Below are 17,941 nucleotides of genomic sequence, written 5' to 3' on the forward strand. Positions count from 1 at the left end.
TTAAGTTTCTGAGGGCAGACTCGAATACGAGGGGGGGCTCCCGGTCGGCAGGGAGAGGTGTATAGACTTGGTCCAGACAGCAGGCGAAGAACCACTCTTTGCTCTGCTCTCGTCTGCCCTGCGCAGGATTAGGGCAGGAATTAGAGTGTCAGAGGCCTGTCAGGCTTCAAAGAGCTGCGATGTTGCAACACACACATGTACAGTACATACAATGTGAGCAGACACAACACATTAACAGCAGTTGGAGCTATCAGACACAGTTAAAGGCCTTGAGCTTCACATTGCAGCTGCCAGTGAGTGTAGGCCCTCTTTAAAAAGTGTGTGTGTGTGTGTGTGTGTGTGTGAGGCAGACGAGGGGAAGGGTTGTAAAAACCACACACCTTAATCTGTGGTATTAGCGTCATGACGGCACACCGCAGGGCAAGAGTGGTAAAATAATTAAATAACAGAGCCCTTCTCCCTCCCTCCTTGTCTATCTGTTGGAGCGTCTGAGCGGCAGACTGGAAATGTATGTCGCGCTCCTGTTATGTGTAGGGAATCATGCACAGACAACAACAGTACAGCATTACAAGCAAAGCTCAAACAAAAATAGACTTGTTGTAATAAATCCCATTCAGAGACACAGGGAGGTGTTTACATATCAACAGCACACACGTCTCTGCTTTTGGCAGCCCTGCCAGACTCTGTTGTATTTTGCAGATACTTTAAATCCCGGGGCCTGTTCGTTTGAGAGTTGCCGGGTGATAGATCGCCCATCAACACGTTATAATTAAATGGATTCCCGTCTCACTGTTACAAAAGATGTTTTCCATTATCCCGGCGGCTGGAACCTCGCGTTTTCCCCTTGAAGACGACTAAATAAGAAAATACAGTGTCATCTCCTCCTAAAGCCTCCTTGCTTCATTTTGTTGTCTGAGCTATGAAATACTGTCTCGGTTTTCTTGTCAACAGGACGCGTCTCCAGACATCTGCTCAATGCTACCCTGGATTCTTAAATCATTCTCACACACACACACACACACACAGCAGATTGCACCATAGGCACATTGAGAATACAAAAACACACACATACACAATTCTGTGCTTGTGTTGCAAGTTCTCTGTTAGTGCCCCAGACAGACAGGGTAATTAAGAGCTCATTACAGTGCATGCAGTGACAGGACTCCTGCTCGCTGGCAGACGCTGCATTCGCTGCTTGTTTTTGTTCTTCTGTGGCCACAGGTAAGCCTGCTAGACATGTGGAATGATTCTCAGCGAGGGCGGAGGGAGGGGGGGAGGGAGAGTGTGTGTGTGTGTGTGTGTGTGTGTGTGTGTGTGTGTGGTTGAGAATGCGTGGTTCCACCAGTGCAGTCGGGCAAATCTGACACTCAGACAATCTAGTACTAAATTGTTATTCTGTTTTTTTAAAACCTCAAGGGAGGTACATGTGTATACTATACTGTGTGTGTCTCTGGGTGGCAGTTTTTTTTTTTTTCTTCCTCTGATACAACATGTCGATCCCTCTCAAACGCCTATCCATGCCATTGCATTTATAACACGCACGGGTCTCTCCACTCGTAAGAAAAGCAAACAGACGATAGAAAATTCGATTTTCCTCGAAGAGCAAGGTAGAAAACAGATTCCAGTTTTACCTTGTTCCATTTTAAATGCAGACAAAACTGAACAAGCCCCTGGCACGGCCTCTGACAGACGGCCGAGACGAAAGCGGCTCTTTTAACTTAAATGTGTTTTAACAGCGAGAGAGGGGGGAGGAAAAAAAGGCATTCAGCAGCAATTTAATCATCCAACAAAAAAAAGTCCTGGCACTTTTGAGGTGGTATCATTTAACATGTTATTTGTTCCAACACCTGTGTGTTCCTCTCTGAAGATGAATATCAGATACTAGCATAACGTTCCGCCATCAAGTCAAGTGCTCAGCGCTTTGATGAGGGCCCAACAGTGTGTGTGTGTGTGTGTGTGTCTGTGCAAGTGTGTGTGCTTGTCTGAATGTCTGATCCATGTGTTGATGTCATTAAAAATGTCAGTAGGATCTTGGAGACATAATATATTACACTCTTCTTTTTTAAACATACTCAGCGTTCATGCTGCAAATTCTAATTCAAAATAAGAAAGATTTTCTATCAGTGACACAAATGTTGCTACTTCCTCCTGCACAACTGGCACACATCTGCTGCAGCTGTGCTTTGGCCCTCTTGTTCAGTATGTTCAGGCTGTGGCCTCTGGACCGGACCTAGCTTGAGAAAGTCCTGTTTGATGGAGCCCGACGCAGCTATGCCCCTCCCGCCTTGTCCACAGCGACCACACTGTTTACTCCACATAAACAAGCTGGCCGACCCCCCAGGTTCGAGGCGGCACTCTGCTACCGCCGCGGCTGAGAGGCTCACACTAATTCACACATCCAGAATGACATGATCAGCCAATTAGAAGCAAGAGCGGGACAGGAAATTAGCACCGTCAGGTAGCTGCGGTGTGGACTTTTGAGTATAGCCGTCACGCTAGTTAGGTTTCATGCTGATTTCTGCCAAACCCAAGCAGGAAGCTGGCCCTCTGAGGCCAATACAACCAAAACGAGCAGGAATTTGGACCAGTCCTTTAGACACTCTGTTTTACTTATGCACTTCACTATTTACATAATATGTCAATGGCCACCACCGAGTTTATTTGTTATGGTGCCTGAAAGCTTCACTTGTGGTTACTCTCTTTTTGTGACCCTGAGATGAATAATTCAAACTGAAAATGTTTTTGTTCTTTAACAAAAAAAAAAAAGAATCTTTTGAAGCCACGTCCTTGGTGAAAAAAAAAGGAAAAAGAGAAGTGAGAGCAAGTTCTTTTTCACCAGACTCAACTGTTTGTGTAAGTTATAATTTCACATCAGAGTCGGGCTGAGTTTTACATTTCAGCAATTACAGAAACTACATGTGTGCCATGAACAGTCTCTATTGAGTCTGGGGAGAGGGCGAGGGTGGGAGGACGATGAGCTCTCAAAGAGAACATAGGATTTTTCAGGCCATGTGTTTGTTTTTGCTCACGTTATAAGTGAGGGCTCAAAAGACATATCAAATGTCCCACATAGCTGAGCCAAGGCCGTGTTCCTCCCCTCTCTAACACGCTCTCTTTCTCTCTCCTTCCCTCGCTGGCGTCTTTCTTTCTCTCTTGCTTGCTCTCTCACATTCTCTCCCCGTTGCGACGCCTAAGGCCTAAGCGAAACAGGAAGCCAGCACAAGGACCGGCATTCACTGTGTCTCAATGACACGCTTCATTACGGCAGGCGCATTACATGTCTCAGAGGCGTTGCTGGATCCGGAGTCACGAGGATGGATGCCATTTTGGCTCAGAAGTCTTCTCAGCAACCCCTTTCATCTACACATGCACTTCAAAAGCAGCGCATGTGTTTATTTGTGTCCTCCCCAAAACTACACTGGCACCACCCCAGTGCTCTTTATTAGTGACGCAGTCGCCACTTCTTCCCGTCGCAGCCCCCGCCTCTCCTACTCCTCAGCTGCGTCCAGGGGGTTGGTCCTCTTATTAACAGGGGTAATCTGTGCCTCTGGTATTGACGTTGTCTGCTGGCCAATCAAAATATTTGAAGGAAATGTTTATTTTCTTGAGCGAATCGCACCAGCTGCTTGGAAGCCTTTCTGAATAAGGCCATTTATGCGTAAGAATTTGCCATTGTGAGGCATAGTGCAGGACCTCTCGGTGACTGAGTGCTGATCTGGGCCTTTGCAAAGGAAGTGGAGGAGCTCCAGGGGAAGCACAGATCTTACACATGCTGAGCCCAGTGTGGCTATAGGTACCACACAGCCCCCTCCCCTCTGGTCCTGGCATCCGCCTAAGTCCTAATTGCCACTACGGGAGGTGAGGAGTTTACTATATTGCGGTATCTCAACAGCGTGTGTGCAGAGTCATAGTGATACCACATGTCTGACTGCTGCTGCCATTAAAAGTAGAACACCATGAGGAACAAAACGTTATACAATATGCAGGTTTCTGTCTTGATGATGAAAATATTTAGGAATGTTCGATAAAAAAGTAATAAAAAATGTAACACTGTTCAGTGTTCAAGACTTCTGGACAACCAGTGTGCTGAGGCTGCCCACGTCCACAGAGCTCCGTGCAAGTTGTCTTGTAACAACTGCACCTTCTCAGACCGAGAGCAAACAGCCCCCGTTTGTGTCACCCCTCCTGCGGTGTGGCCGTTGAGTGTGAAGCAGGGTCCCACGCGTTGGGCCAGCAGGTCCTCGACCCTCCTTCGCTTCCTGACAGGCTAGCGAGTGTCCTGCTACTTCGCAGGTCTCCGCTGGCCCTCCGAAGTCTCGCCTGAAAAGACCCAAAAATATCTCCGTGCACCCATCAAGCATGTTTTTCCAAGCCTGCTCTCACTCTGGTGAGAAAACCACCCCTCCCTCTTCCCAGTCTTCGCTGCTCAGTCAGCAGAGGCCAACCTGTGACAGGAAGACACATCTCCAAACTGCCATATGTCAAGGCAATTTTTGACAAGTCTGTCATGAAAAGTTTTCAGGGTCATGGCTCTAGATTTCAACCCTCACGCATTGACTTTCTTGCCCTGTACACATATACAACTCACACATTTCTCTGCTTACCATTAAAGTTTTACATTCCTGCGCAAGCACATTTCCTCTACTGACTTATTTATAATAATTCTCATGTTAACCCATTGTTCATATTGTGTGTTACAACAGCCCTGTGGCAAGAGCAAATGGACACCCCCGCTCTGAAGACATGCAAGGTGGAGGAGGACCTGAGACCATGGCCAGGTGAGACACTGAAATGCTTGTCTTGATGTGAATTTGGGGAAAATGCATCTACATGCATATCTCTGTTAATGAGAAAATTGTTGTCAAGGGTGTTTGGTAGTTGCTGGGACATAATCATAATGCGTGGGCCAATCAACCATCAGCATCAGGGGTGAAGTCACCAGTAAGCAAAAGCCTTAATTACTATGTGAGCAAACAGACTTGGAAAATACAGAGGAGATAATTGAGGCACTTCAGCCTGCCAGATAGTTTACACCTTTCAAATCTACACCTTGAAAATGATCTCAAAACACATTTTAATTAGTAGACTCTTTCTTTGTAATCGAAACAAACAATACCAAAGATGAGAAGCGGTAAAAGGCGGGCACAACACAGGGTGTGCCATGCGTTGTGACAATCTTGGAGTCTGCTTCGTTTTGCCCGTAGGGCCCTACAACACCCCAAACATTCCTCGGACGCCACCACCCTGCTTGCCTCCTTCCCTCCCACTCTCTCTTCCTTTCATTTGTTTCTTGGCGATTTAGATTTTTGCTGCTTGTGCTCTAACAGCCCCCTCAGTCTCCTGTTCGTCCCCTACCCAGAAACCACCACACCACACCAGACATGCTGAGTCATCCACTCACACTGAGATGATGACACACACACACACACACACACACACACACACACACACACACACACACACAGAGGAAAGAATAAAAGACTTTTCTCTTTTTCTACAATGCAGATATAACACAGTGCCTGAAGCAGAGCATTAAGATTACAGATTTACATATGTTACTGCTTGTGCAAGACAGTCATGACGGTGTGAATGATGTGGTTGACAGTTATGCTTAGTAAAAGCATATGTTTGAAATGCCATGACATCCTGACAGTGAGAAAATGTAACAAAGTGTAATAAATTACAATGCTACTTGAACTCACATGCCTTTATCCTTACAACAACAGCGTACGTGGTCTAGGGTCAGCAGAAAACACATCACCTCACTGGAATTATCGTCTCTCATAGAAGAGGATTTACTTAACAAACATATTAATCATGTCACCTTTTTGTTGATGCATTAGGAAAATCTCCGGTTTTCTGTAATCACAAACTTCCTTTACCATTGCTCGTATTGCATGTCACAAGTTGGGGACATGCAAAATCCTCTGTGCTCACATGATAAAGTGCCTAACGTGGATGAGGCTTTGGGGCTGTTGACCATGGTGCCACAGTGCAGAGGTGATTATCATTTGCATCCGACATGATGCTCCGGCCCGAAGCCTTGCCGCTTAAAAAAACACCTGGAGATCATTTGTGTTCATTTGGGTCTCCTATTCTTCTGCCCTGGCATGATACTGCTTTGTCATCGTCGACCTATTATCCATAATAATGTCATCCTCATGGCATCTTCCGCTGTGAAAACCAACCGAACCAGTCGGGAAGTCAAAGAGAAGCTCTTTAGAAGGAGTTGCAGCGCAGCGATGTTTCTTTAGGGACCAGATCAGCGGCAAGATTAGAAAACCGTCTCGCTGCACAGTGCGGTGTGACGAGCGTGGGGTTTTCTCTCGCCCTTTTCCTTCCCTCCACTTATTTGCCTGAGACACCATTCCCTGGGCACTGGCCGTCACAGTTTGCATCAAGCCTGAGTAAACATTTCACAGGTGAGCGCCTGGATTTGCATCTCCCCATCGCCGGCCACCACATGCGGACACACACACACGCATACGTACACACGACTGCGCACGATTACACACACAGATGCGACTGCCTCAAACTTGCCCTTATGTTAACAACCAAAATCAGTTTCTCCCATATGCAAATGAGGCAAACCTCCTATCTGGGTTACACGCTTGACTGTGGACTAGTGGACCTCTTGAGCTGAGCAGAGAGGGAGGAGGACTCCACCCTTGGTGTTGCAGAATTAAATAAGTGCGCGGCGCTATGCTTCAAAGCTGGAGGAAGAAAGAGAGGGCTGGAACACTATGTTCTCTATAAAAGCCCTGATTCCCAGCTAGCTGCTTCATAGACTGGGAACATCGCAGACAGCAGACTGTGCCAGCTCACCCTCTGGGGTCCATCCCCTCTCCTGTCCCTGCAATTTAGTCAACACGTTTCAGATGAGCCTAATGGAGATCATGTGTGGTTTTGGGCCGCAGAGGTTACAGGCAGCTAATACTAGGCTCAGTTAGGAAGACCCTCTCTGCCAAAGATACACCACAGTTACCACAGCCACAACAGCGTAGCCTGTACTTATACTGGGTGGGGGAGGGTGGGGATGCAGAAAGGTATGCAACATGGTTAAGAGGGAGAAAAAGCAGACTGCAAAACTTTGCTTCTCAATTACAAAGCAGTTTGTTCAGGCCTCTCCTCCAGAGGGAGCTACTGTGCTGCAGAGAGTTTAAGGTGATAGCAGGCTCCTCCTGGCTCAGAGCCAACAGCCTGATACTGCACAAGCCCATTAAGGTGTTGTGATAAATGTCCGGTCCAGTTTCCCCTGACGGAACACAGGAGCTGATCCCCACCGCAGTTTAGCCAGCACGTTTCCACCGACTCCAATTAACTGGAGATCATGTGTGGGGTGTGCCGCAACAGCGAGGGCCATCAAGTCCCTGCGCCACACATTGCCTCCCCAGCTTCACCCTGAAGCCTAAATTTAGCACAGACAGAGAGAGATGAAGGGACAGACAGAGAGAGAGAGATGGAGAGAGGGGGAGAGGGGGAAGGCCTTTTGGGAGTCCGGTAGGAATAAGTGGGCCGACTCCACTTCACCCGAATCAACAGCAGCTGAAAGCTTGGATTTTCCTTGCGTGAAATCAGATACGCAGCCCAACTCCGGTGCCTGGTAGACTCTGGAAAAAGAAACAGCCCCCCCACCACCACCACCACCAAACTCCCTCATCTCAAAAAGAGGAGGAAATTCAACTGCAGAAATGTGTTGTTGAAAAAAAAAAAGGGAGTATAGCAGGGGCCATGGAAATTGCAAGGGAACAGATTTTTTTGCAGCTGAAAACGGACCCAGTTCTCCAGACATAGGGAAAAGACATTTCAACGAGACCGTGGCACGCAAGTTTGGCATTCTCCCCCCTCAGGGCTGTGGCGTGCAAGCGCTTGCTATTTCACAAATACAAGCCCTCTTTTCTCTGCCATCCAAATCCACATTTTACACTTGCAGTCATGTGGGCACACCGGATCCATGAAAGCCACATGCGGACAAACAAATGACCATGGACTGAGGTGTGTGTGTGTGTGTATGTGTGTACACACGGCAGGTGTGGACTGAGTGTGTTGTATGTTGGCATCAGGTATGAGGAACTCTCCCTCGTCATTGTGGCTTACGACCAGGTAAAGGGCGTTTACAGTTCCAGAGAATTCGGGCCTGGCTGTTGGCCACTTTCATCCAAAATATCTGACAGTCACGGTATTTAATTACTAAACAGTTAAGACTTGACATGCTTGACTTGTCAGGCAACTATGATGCTCAAAACAACTATGATGCAAGTGTGTGAATGACTTTTTCATGATAAGCATAAAAAACTACAAACTAACCTGAGAAACATGCACTGATATAATAAAATAATACAGCAGAAACATGCAACATAACTGTCCCTGTTCAAGGTCCAAAACGTAAATACCACAACAGGTGGCAGCAGGTAGCGTTCAGAAGTCCTACACGACTGCAGAAATGTGAATGGGTTCATATCCAAAGCTTAGACGCAAGATCAGCCAATAACACTCCTGAGAAGGGCAATATGGTGTTCGACTTAAAGAACCAAGTTGGTGACAGTAGCGGTCGCCCCAAATCTCAGAGAAGCAAACTGCCAAGTCAAAGCTAGAGCGAATTTTTATTTCCCTTTTGTCAGCTGAATAAATTAGAAAGTGTGCAGTGAAACTGAAGTCCTAACAGCTGGGTTCACAGTGCTCTGTGCTACCTGTGAGATTACACTTAGCAGTTGACTCTGACAGCCCCTGGACTGTGATACGCATTAGTTTAGCGGACACTCACACAGAAATGCTCTCTCTTTTTTGTGTTTCGCTTCCTTCCCTCTTTCCTTTCATTTTCCCTCTCTGTCTGTCTCTGATTGTGACCCGTATGCCTCTGTCGCCTAAGCGCGACTTATAATAAGTTGCATAACAGTGCAACAAGCCATCGGTGTTTATACAAAGCACCCCTCAGCACTGACAATGCCTCTTTTCATTGCTCTGAAAAAAGACAGAATACTGTAAGTTGCTCTCCTTTTGAAGGAGTGGTAGGAGGGCCGTGGCGAGGGGGCCTTTTCATAACTTGGGTCTTGTGCACGGGGCTGTGGGACGATGAGCTGTCAGTGTTTGATGACTGCTATTAAGCAAAAAAATGTCTCAGTTCATTACTTTGAGCAAACATTTCCATGGACAGACATATCGCAAGAAATCTGAGCTCAGAATTGGGGGTTTGGGGAAGTTCAAGGGTCGTTTTTTTTAAAATATTAGAAAAGGAGAAATCTCTGTGCTCCGTGTTCATAATCACAACAGCCGTTTTCAGTCATGGCTGAATGTTTGTTGACTCTTGTTTCTTCATTTCTGCCAACAGGGACTACAGATCTCTTCCAACAGAGGACCACCTTCCCGTCTCTGTCACCGCTGACTGACCCTCGTTTCTCAGACCCCCGTATGCACTACCCCGGGGCTTTCCCCTACTCCGCCAACACCTCCAGCACCGGCATCAGTGGCCTCAGCATGTCAGCATCTTCTAGATACCACACCTACCTGCCGCCCCCATACTCAAACAACCAAAGCCAGAACTTCCAGTCCAACTCCTACCTGTATTACGGCACAGGCTCTGGATCCTACCAGTTCTCCATGGTGGCGCCGGGGAACACCGGGGGCGAGCGCTCCCCCACCCGCCTGCTGTCCTGCTCGGGGGCCACGGGCGCAGGAGGGACCAACAGCCTGATGAACCCGGGCCTAAACACCCAAAGCGAGGGCGTCGAGGCTGACGGCAGCCACAGCAACTCCCCCACTGCCATGAGCGCCTCGGGCCGTCTGGATGAGTCCGTCTGGAGGCCTTACTGACTGACTGACAGCTAGACAATCGGAGGGTGTGGGAGGAAAAGTAAACAGGATGATGAACAAAAAAAAGATGAACACTGAAAGAAAAAAAACAAACAAAAAAAGAGAAATGCTGCATGTTTGTCTTTTATTTCTCCGGCACTCGCTTTAAAGACTTTCTGCGTTTTACCGACTTTCTCAAGACTTCCAAGCATTTTGTAAATTTTGAGTAAACTCCTGCACTGTGCTAAAACATGTACTCTTAAAGGACTAAAAAAGCCATACAAGTTGAGATTATGTTGAGCTAAAACTGTAAATAGACATGAGGGTAAAACCAGAGAAGCCATAGTGACCTATCAGGATCTGGTGTAAACAGGTACTCAAAGACAAAGAGACAATGGTGGTACGATCAATCAGTACAGCTGATGTACTGAAAAACCACAGTGGACATTCAGCAAACAGACTGATCCGACTCACCTGGTAAGTGGAGAAGAGCAGTCGGACTGGATGTTTTCTCCTCGGGCGACATCCTTCCAACGGCATGGCTGCACTGCTGTAGCAATCGGTCCTTCTAAGCTTTAATATCTGTAAAAATTTTAATATTGCAAACCATTTTGTGTCAATACCTTCACTTGCATCCAGGGCTGTTTCTTGTGCTCACAGTACTCATGCAGTAATTTATTATCCAAACGGACACATTTAGCCTTTGGTGCTACGGTATGCGGTGGATGTTTCAACACAATCGCTGAGAGAAAAGCATTTTATCTGTCAGGACTCACATGTTTGAGAAATGAATTGTCTTTGCTGTGTCATCAGTGTATCCAGTTTCAACAAGACAATGGCTGAGGAATGTAAAAGACGAACACAGTGGGCTGATTATTTGGTTTCTTTTTCTGACGGACTATTCAAGTCCTGTTGTGTTGACTCTTCGTGTTTCCTTTGATTTCTTTTTCAAGCCCTTTTCTGAAAAGAAAAAGTCCTGGTCTGGTGTCTTTGAACTGGATGACACGGTTTACTTTTGATATTTATTTGAGCCAAATTGTGAGGAAATGTTGCGCATATACCCAAAATCCTTAAGCATTTCTCTCTACCTTTCCTTTTTTATATATATATATATATATACAGTATATATGCCATATTTTGTTGTTGAGTATAAATTTGGAATTTGTGTAATATATTGCTACTAAATTATAAAAAAAACAAAACCTTTAATGTAATTATTTTGTCTTCCAATGTAGCTTTGATGCACTAAAAACTTTTATTCCTTATGAACCACGCCCAACAGATTCTGTTAGTGAGATGGTGTATCTATAGCCGAAATCTTTTAAACGACTTCCAAATTGCCTTCCTGCGCTAAATAAGCCATTTGCTTGATTTTTGCACTATGTTTGAACTTTCATTTCTCTTTTTTGGTTATGTATTTACAAATAGCTGAAACTCTGCCGAGCTAAATATGAAATATTCCTTCTCATATATTTGCTGAACACACTGAAAGTGTCCTTTTAACAAATCCTCCACCAAGTAAATAAAAGATTTCATGATAAGACACACACGCACATTCCTGCACCACAGGTGTGTGTGCACATTCCCCCTGTCCAGAGGGCCTTTCCCCTGCAGGTACACATGTGATCCCTCTATCCCCGGAGGAGGAAGAGTGTGAGGATGAAGGGATAGAGGGAGGAGGTGGGGTCAGAGTGGTATCTTCTTACTAACACCAAGGGCAGTAATGCAAGAAAAAAAACATCCCTTGTTGTGCATAGGTCCCTTTGTTCTGTATAATCAGTGAGTGCTTTGAAGCCTTTATGGCTCTGATTCTGCCTTTTCTGGTCTAATTTACTGATCAGCAGTGCCAGGGGCTCATGGCTCAGCCGATAATTCATACGCCTGCACAGATGATCTGGGTATGAGCTGTGCAAAGGCTTTTACAGCAGCTATCAGGTTTCTAATATCTAATAGAAAAGTCTTCCACAAGAACGAAGCATTCAGATCGGTATTTAGTTGCTATAAAAGTGAGATTTCATTTCAAAGTGGACAGTGATCCAAGGAGGCTTGCGTTTGCAGCTCAGGTAAAAATAAGTTATGCAAGGTGTTTATAAAGGCCTCTCTGCCTTATTCCTCTTTTTTAAACTTCAGCAACAGTAACAATGTCTCATTCCTATCTCCCTTTGATTTAGAGGAAAAGCCTTTATACTGTAGAGGACCTTACTTTATTACGGGCAAAAATCATGCAGCTAGAGGAACCACATGTGTATTTATATTTGTGTGGTTCCTTCAAAAGAAAACCAAAGATCTTCACAAACTGCCTGTAATACTGTCGGTATGTTAATGATGGGAAAGATGTGTGGCAAAGGAGTCGTGTCTTGATATCTGGTATCGTTCTTTATGCAAAACTAGGAAGCCAAACTGTACAAGTGAGTTGTATTTTAGTGTGTATTGGATTAAAGAGCACAATGTTACTTTTTCCTGTTGTCTTTACAAGATGTCACTTTTTCCTTTTCATTTACCCAAAATGTTAATTCATCTTGCTCCTCTCATTTCTCTTGATGCTCAAAGCATGTACATCTGAAAACTGATGTTAATTTAAGAATCTCATCTATGTATGTAATGACAATGTTAATGCTTCCATACTGAGTGCTTGTAAAGTTTGCGGATAATGTAGTTTTTAATCATTTTAATTAAAAAACATGTGTCTCACTTTGGTCTTCACAACTACTGTTTATTTCATCAAAATGACATTTTTTTACAGGATCTCCAGGAGACAGTTAAGATAACACATCATTTTTTCTTTTACCTGCCCTCTTAAGAAAATCACACACACATTAGATTTAGGTTCAGCATTTATGGCCACATTCTTCTACATTATTCGCTTTACTAGAAAAACAATTGCATACCGTACGAGCTCTCTAATTTTGAAACTCAATGCTCCAAAGTCTGGATTGTGAAGTCTTTTATGGTTAACAGGGGGAGGTGTTGAGAGTGAAAACGTTAAACATGGAGGCACAGGGTGTAATTCACCCCCAGGAACCCAGACACCATAACGGCGGCTGACAAATGAGCAGGACGAGAAAAACACCGTAAACGTTGATGGCTTCCAGCACATTCTCATCCAACTAATTCTTCTTTTTCCTCATACAGTAAATACCATACATGCCTCCATCTCATACCTCATCGGTGGTTCCTTTCTAGTAACCTCTCTTAATAATTATCCTCTCCCATTAGTGAGACTCTCGCTGGCAATTACCCCACACATCTCATGGGTTCGAAAATGCCTCAGCTGTCGGCGTAGTGGTACCCAGAGTGTAAATAAAGCACGGCTCAGGAATCCAACACCGCCCTGGCAGCCTCCATGTTAGCGCGCGTCGGCAAGTTGTCACTTGTTAAAAACAATACAGGAGAAGTTTGGAATGTCGGCCGTCTTTTTTACCAGCTATGTGGTTGTTAATTTATGCTGTGCTGATGGCATCTGTTTGGCCCATTTGAAGCCGAGCCACAAGATTAAACACTCGAGATGCTACCTTGTGGGGTGGTCTGATTTCAGATGTCTCATGTGGTTAACCTGAAACACAATACCCACGATTCCTCACTCTTAAACTAATGCCACCTGTTGATGTGCCATGAAAGGTCTTTCACTTCTCAACCCTTTGTTTTTCCTTCTTCTAATTATTCTTTTATTTTCCTTGTTTATGCCGTCCTGTGTCTCTTTTATCCTTTCTTCTCATTCGCTTCTATCCTTCCTTTCTTTCCTTCTGTGTGGCTGCTGCTGTGTCTGTGTCAGGCCTTCTATGGGGGCAGTGCTGGCAGAACAACAAAGCCTCAGGACGCACACACGCAGCCTTGATACACACTGTATTCAATTAACTCTGCACACACGCAAGAGAGACTCGCACACACAATCCCCTGCTGACACACTGGCCTCCACCCAGACAGCCAAAGCTCCACTTCTCAGTGTGAGTGTATGACAGATCTCCACCATCTTAAACATTTCCAACTCTTTCCTCCAGGTCTCTGTGACGCTCCTCGCTGATCCCCCACCGCTCAGGAAGCACAAAGAGAAGATGATAAGCTTTCAATTAGAGCAGGCTCAGGGGAATTTTCCAGCTGTCTTCACACACTCTGTGAGACCAGACTCTCTCGTCCACATGTGGGGAGCAGAGAAGCTCTCATCTGGCTCCGTCTTTGTCATGGACGTACATGAGCCGAGCTGCTTTTTTCATCTCATCCCTGTTCCTGCTACGATGTTCCTCTTCCGAAAATTGTAACTCTCCAGGAAAGAGGGGGGAATGTTTTCCTGGATGAGGCTGCTCGTCTGGATGTAATTGTAGTCAAAGGCATGATGAATTGGTTTATAAGACGACTTAGAAAATTGCATTTTAAGTGGATGAAGTATAAAGAGGACAGGAGACATGATTGTGAGTGTCAAATGAAAGACGAACTGAAACAATGAGAGTCATTGAAGAAAAAGTACTTTGTCAGGTCAATCATTTGTTCAGATGAACAGAATGTCTTTTGAGTTTTCCTGTAACAAAACCGAGCCTTGTCCCACACAGCTTTATCTTCAATTAATCAGAAAAATGAGAAAGATTAAAGCACTATTTATAAATTTAAATGAGAGGCAGACAGAGAGAGAGAGATGCAGCAGCCAGAGAAAAACAGAAAGAGAGAGGGCAGAGAGGGAGTGTTTTGGAAAGAGCTCAGAATCGTTAAAACCCTCTGATTTCTCATGAGTACAGTATCCCGTGTCGCTTCTGCGGTACCTGCATACGAAACCCATTAGGGCCTCCTCTGCAGCCGCTGACCTCTCCTAACCCGAACCCGTGAGAAGGACAGGCTAGAACCGGCTCGGTTTGGGTGCCTGGTACATGACCAGAAGTCTATTTTCTAACCAGCCTGGTGGTGGGAACAGAGGCTGCCGTCCAAAATCAGGGTTCCCACAGATTGACCGACAAACACAGGGGCCAGGGGCTAAGAAACCGCGAGAGCTGTGATGCAACTGTTCTCACACTGATGACTAGCACTGCCCTCGCTGACAGAGAGGGAGATATGAAGAGAGAGAGAAAGAGGGTTCTCCCAGTTCAGAGGGATCCCAGCGAAGGTAGTTTCTCATCCATGTTGGGTCTACAGAGACCGCTTTGTGTTGCGATACGCCAAGCAGCTCCCAGTTCCCACAGTGGAGCACCTCTCCATGGGGCTAGCACTACGTTCCCGCTTGGACCCAGAGGATCACTGAAAGCTTACAAGAGGCTCTTTGCAGAAACAGTCTCACTATCAGGTCGATCTAGAGAGCTGCCACCATAAATTTAAGGTCATCATCATGTGTGAGCCAGAGTTGTTGTGTTGAAAGACCGAATGTCAGATGATATGAAAATGTCAGCAAGATGTACAACTCAAAAGTTTAGATGAACAGAGCAAAAGCAAATGGTCAATTAACTTATTAGTCAATCAACAGAATAGTAAGGGACATGTGACTTTAAAAGTCAACATTTTCTGGTCGCAGCTTCTCAGTTTTTAGGATTTGCTGTATAATGTGATATGTATATCCTCAAGTTTCAGCCCAGCCACCGGGATATAATGTTAGCAGTTATCGTTTATGTAAACCGCAGACACCTCCGAGGTTGACATGTGTACCGAACGTAGCATATCATGTTCACATCAAATGCTTAATAGCTGGCTTTTACTTCAGGAGGTGGAGGGGAGGGTGGTGGCGATATTACAAGCCAACAAGCCGACCGCAGTTTAAGTCACACCAGTGGATACTTTTAAGAAGACCTGGGGATATTTCCAGCCTGTTTTGTGACAGGAGGCTTTTTTTTTAAGAGGTGACCTATGGACATTTCCAGCGTTTTTTGTGGTGACCAAATCTGGCTATTTTTCACGGGAAGTTGGACCATCTCCATCTGTGATCGTGGCGACCAAAACAGTTATTGTAAGCCAAACCATGATATTTTCCTAACCCTAACCAAGTGGTTTTTGTGCCTAAACTTTAAGCAGAGCATAAGCACAGCATGACAAGAGAGAAAAAGAAAATTCAACCTAAACAGGTTTAACACATCTGTGGTTTTGCAGAAATGTACTTTGTGAGTTTTTGATTTTGCTTAAACTCATTTATTAATTGTTGCAGCTCTATTGAAACAATTCTCAGATGTTTAACAACTTTTATTTAGAAATTCATTTTTCCAACCCACTATTTAGGAAAGCTAATTTTAGCTTGTAGGCAGCAGCAGCATCGATTCCAGGAATTAACATGACAGCAGTTATACAATGATGTTTCCTGATAGCGCTGATAAGAAACGGGCCACGCTCTAAACAATCTTCTGCTGAACTGAGTCAGCCTTGCCCACTCATCTCATCACAGGAAACCAAGGCACATAAATGAGTCAAAACCAGAAGAAGGCCTTTATACATTTATAAAAAAAAGAAACCAAAAGACCACTGCATGGTGGACCTGTGGCCCAGACCATGGTTAGAGGGTAATCCAGCTAAGACCACAGCGGCTAACTTTCATTTAGATGTCATAACAGCTTGAATTTAAATTCTTGTCATTGCATATTGACCACAGCTCTCTCGCTGTCTAAGCAATCTGGCCTTAATTTGATTAGTTAGTTAGTTGAGGAAAGGAAGAACATTTGACATGGGAGGATAATAGCTTGTAGTGTTTGAGGACTTTTCATTATTCATTGAATAAAATAACATGCTTTTCAAATTTTCATTTGAACATTGTATTTTCACTTTGCAGGAAGATGCGTTTTCTGAGAGAGAAGGGCAGCTTCCCAGAAACAATGACAGTTGTTTCCCATACAGATTCATGAGAATTGACACAATCTTTTTTTTTTCTCCCTTTGTTTCTCACAGAGAAAATCTGAACGATCTGTACATGCAAACACCGCTTCCTCTATAAAACAGGAAATTAACATGCACACACACACTGAGAGAGAGAGCACAATCACTACACACTATAGCTCTCTGCCAGGCTCTCCCCCATCACGGTGGGGTCCTGAGTGGAGGGGGAAACAGGGATCCCTGCGGACCAGGTCTCTGTTCACTTCCTGCTCAAGCAGGGGAACGCGCTACATCGCCAGTTCACATACACACTTTCTATCTTTCTATCTCCCTTCCTTTTTTCATCCGTGGACGCAAGTAGTGAGTAAGATGAGGATGATTGCTCAAGTCTGTTTTGGATCACGTGGGAACATGAACGGTCATTCAAAGACTAGATCATACTCTCTTGTTCCCACTATCTGCCTTGGTCAGATAAACGTATGTCTTTGGTTATTTGTTGCTGAGTCTAAAAGTAAAAGTCATTCTGAGAAAGACCTCCAGTCTAGATGACTAACATCCTTTCACCAGTGAGGGCTCATGTGGCTGTAAAGAAATCAGTGGAAACCGCTGAAGCACCACAGACCTGCTGCCTCCTCTAACCCATAAACTGGGCGACAACATTAAAAACATCTTTTCCCTCTTCCTCTCAAGTGTCGCTAAACACAAGAGCTTCACAAAAATGTGTCTGGCATCGTCTTTCTTATATCATCACTCTTCCCGAAACAGTCACTTTTATTGTTGTTGCTATTTTGGCACTTTGATCGTAAATATCAAGACAATCAAAGCCTAGTCTGAATAAATCAAGCTGCTGCTGACACCTAATAAAGTGTTGGCTATTGTTACTGTGAGACAGGTGAGGTGACTATAAGCCCTCGCTTTGGTGTCTCTGTCTCCAGTCTGCAGTGTGTGTGTGTGTGTGTGTGTGTGTGTGTGTGTGTGTGTGTGTGTGTGTGGCAGTGTTACACACCCCCGTGTCTGGCCGTGGCTGCCCCGCAGGCCTCTGCTAACCAGTTCCCATGGATCCATGGTTCCACTATAGTGACTGCCGACTTCCTCAGGGGACACCTCCCACTCACTGGTTTGTTTTCATCCTTAATGGGAGATCATCTTACACTCTTTATGGTGGGTGCGTGTGAAGTAAACAGTTTGTGTGTGTTATTCTTTTCTGTGCATATGCACCTGCATGGACAAAGGCATATCATCAGCTTTGAGTATGTGTGTGTGTGCATGTGCGCGCGCATGTTGTGTCGATCTACAGACACCAGACACCTTGATTTCTGTTCCTTTTGTTTTTGCCCATGAGGCAGAGGGGAAGATGAAGAAAAAGACACATATCTTT

General features: G+C 45.1%; 1 protein-coding gene across 2 annotated transcripts in view; it reads left to right on the plus strand.

The window, feature by feature from the left end:
* runx3 (RUNX family transcription factor 3) overlaps positions 1-12,480 on the plus strand; it is a 30,237-nt gene extending 17,757 nt beyond the window's left edge. For both annotated transcript variants that reach the window (XM_084381346.1, XM_084381347.1), the window contains 2 exons: positions 4,704-4,778; positions 9,329-12,480. In XM_084381346.1, the coding sequence (XP_084237472.1) occupies positions 4,704-4,778; positions 9,329-9,810 (557 nt within the window). In that variant the 3' untranslated portion in view covers positions 9,811-12,480. The remainder of the gene's footprint in view (positions 1-4,703; positions 4,779-9,328) is intronic.
* The last annotated feature ends 5,461 nt before the right edge of the window (positions 12,481-17,941 follow it).

This window comes from Pagrus pagrus (assembly GCF_965226575.1).
Source record: "Pagrus pagrus genome assembly, chromosome: 18".
NCBI lineage: Eukaryota > Metazoa > Chordata > Actinopteri > Spariformes > Sparidae > Pagrus > Pagrus pagrus.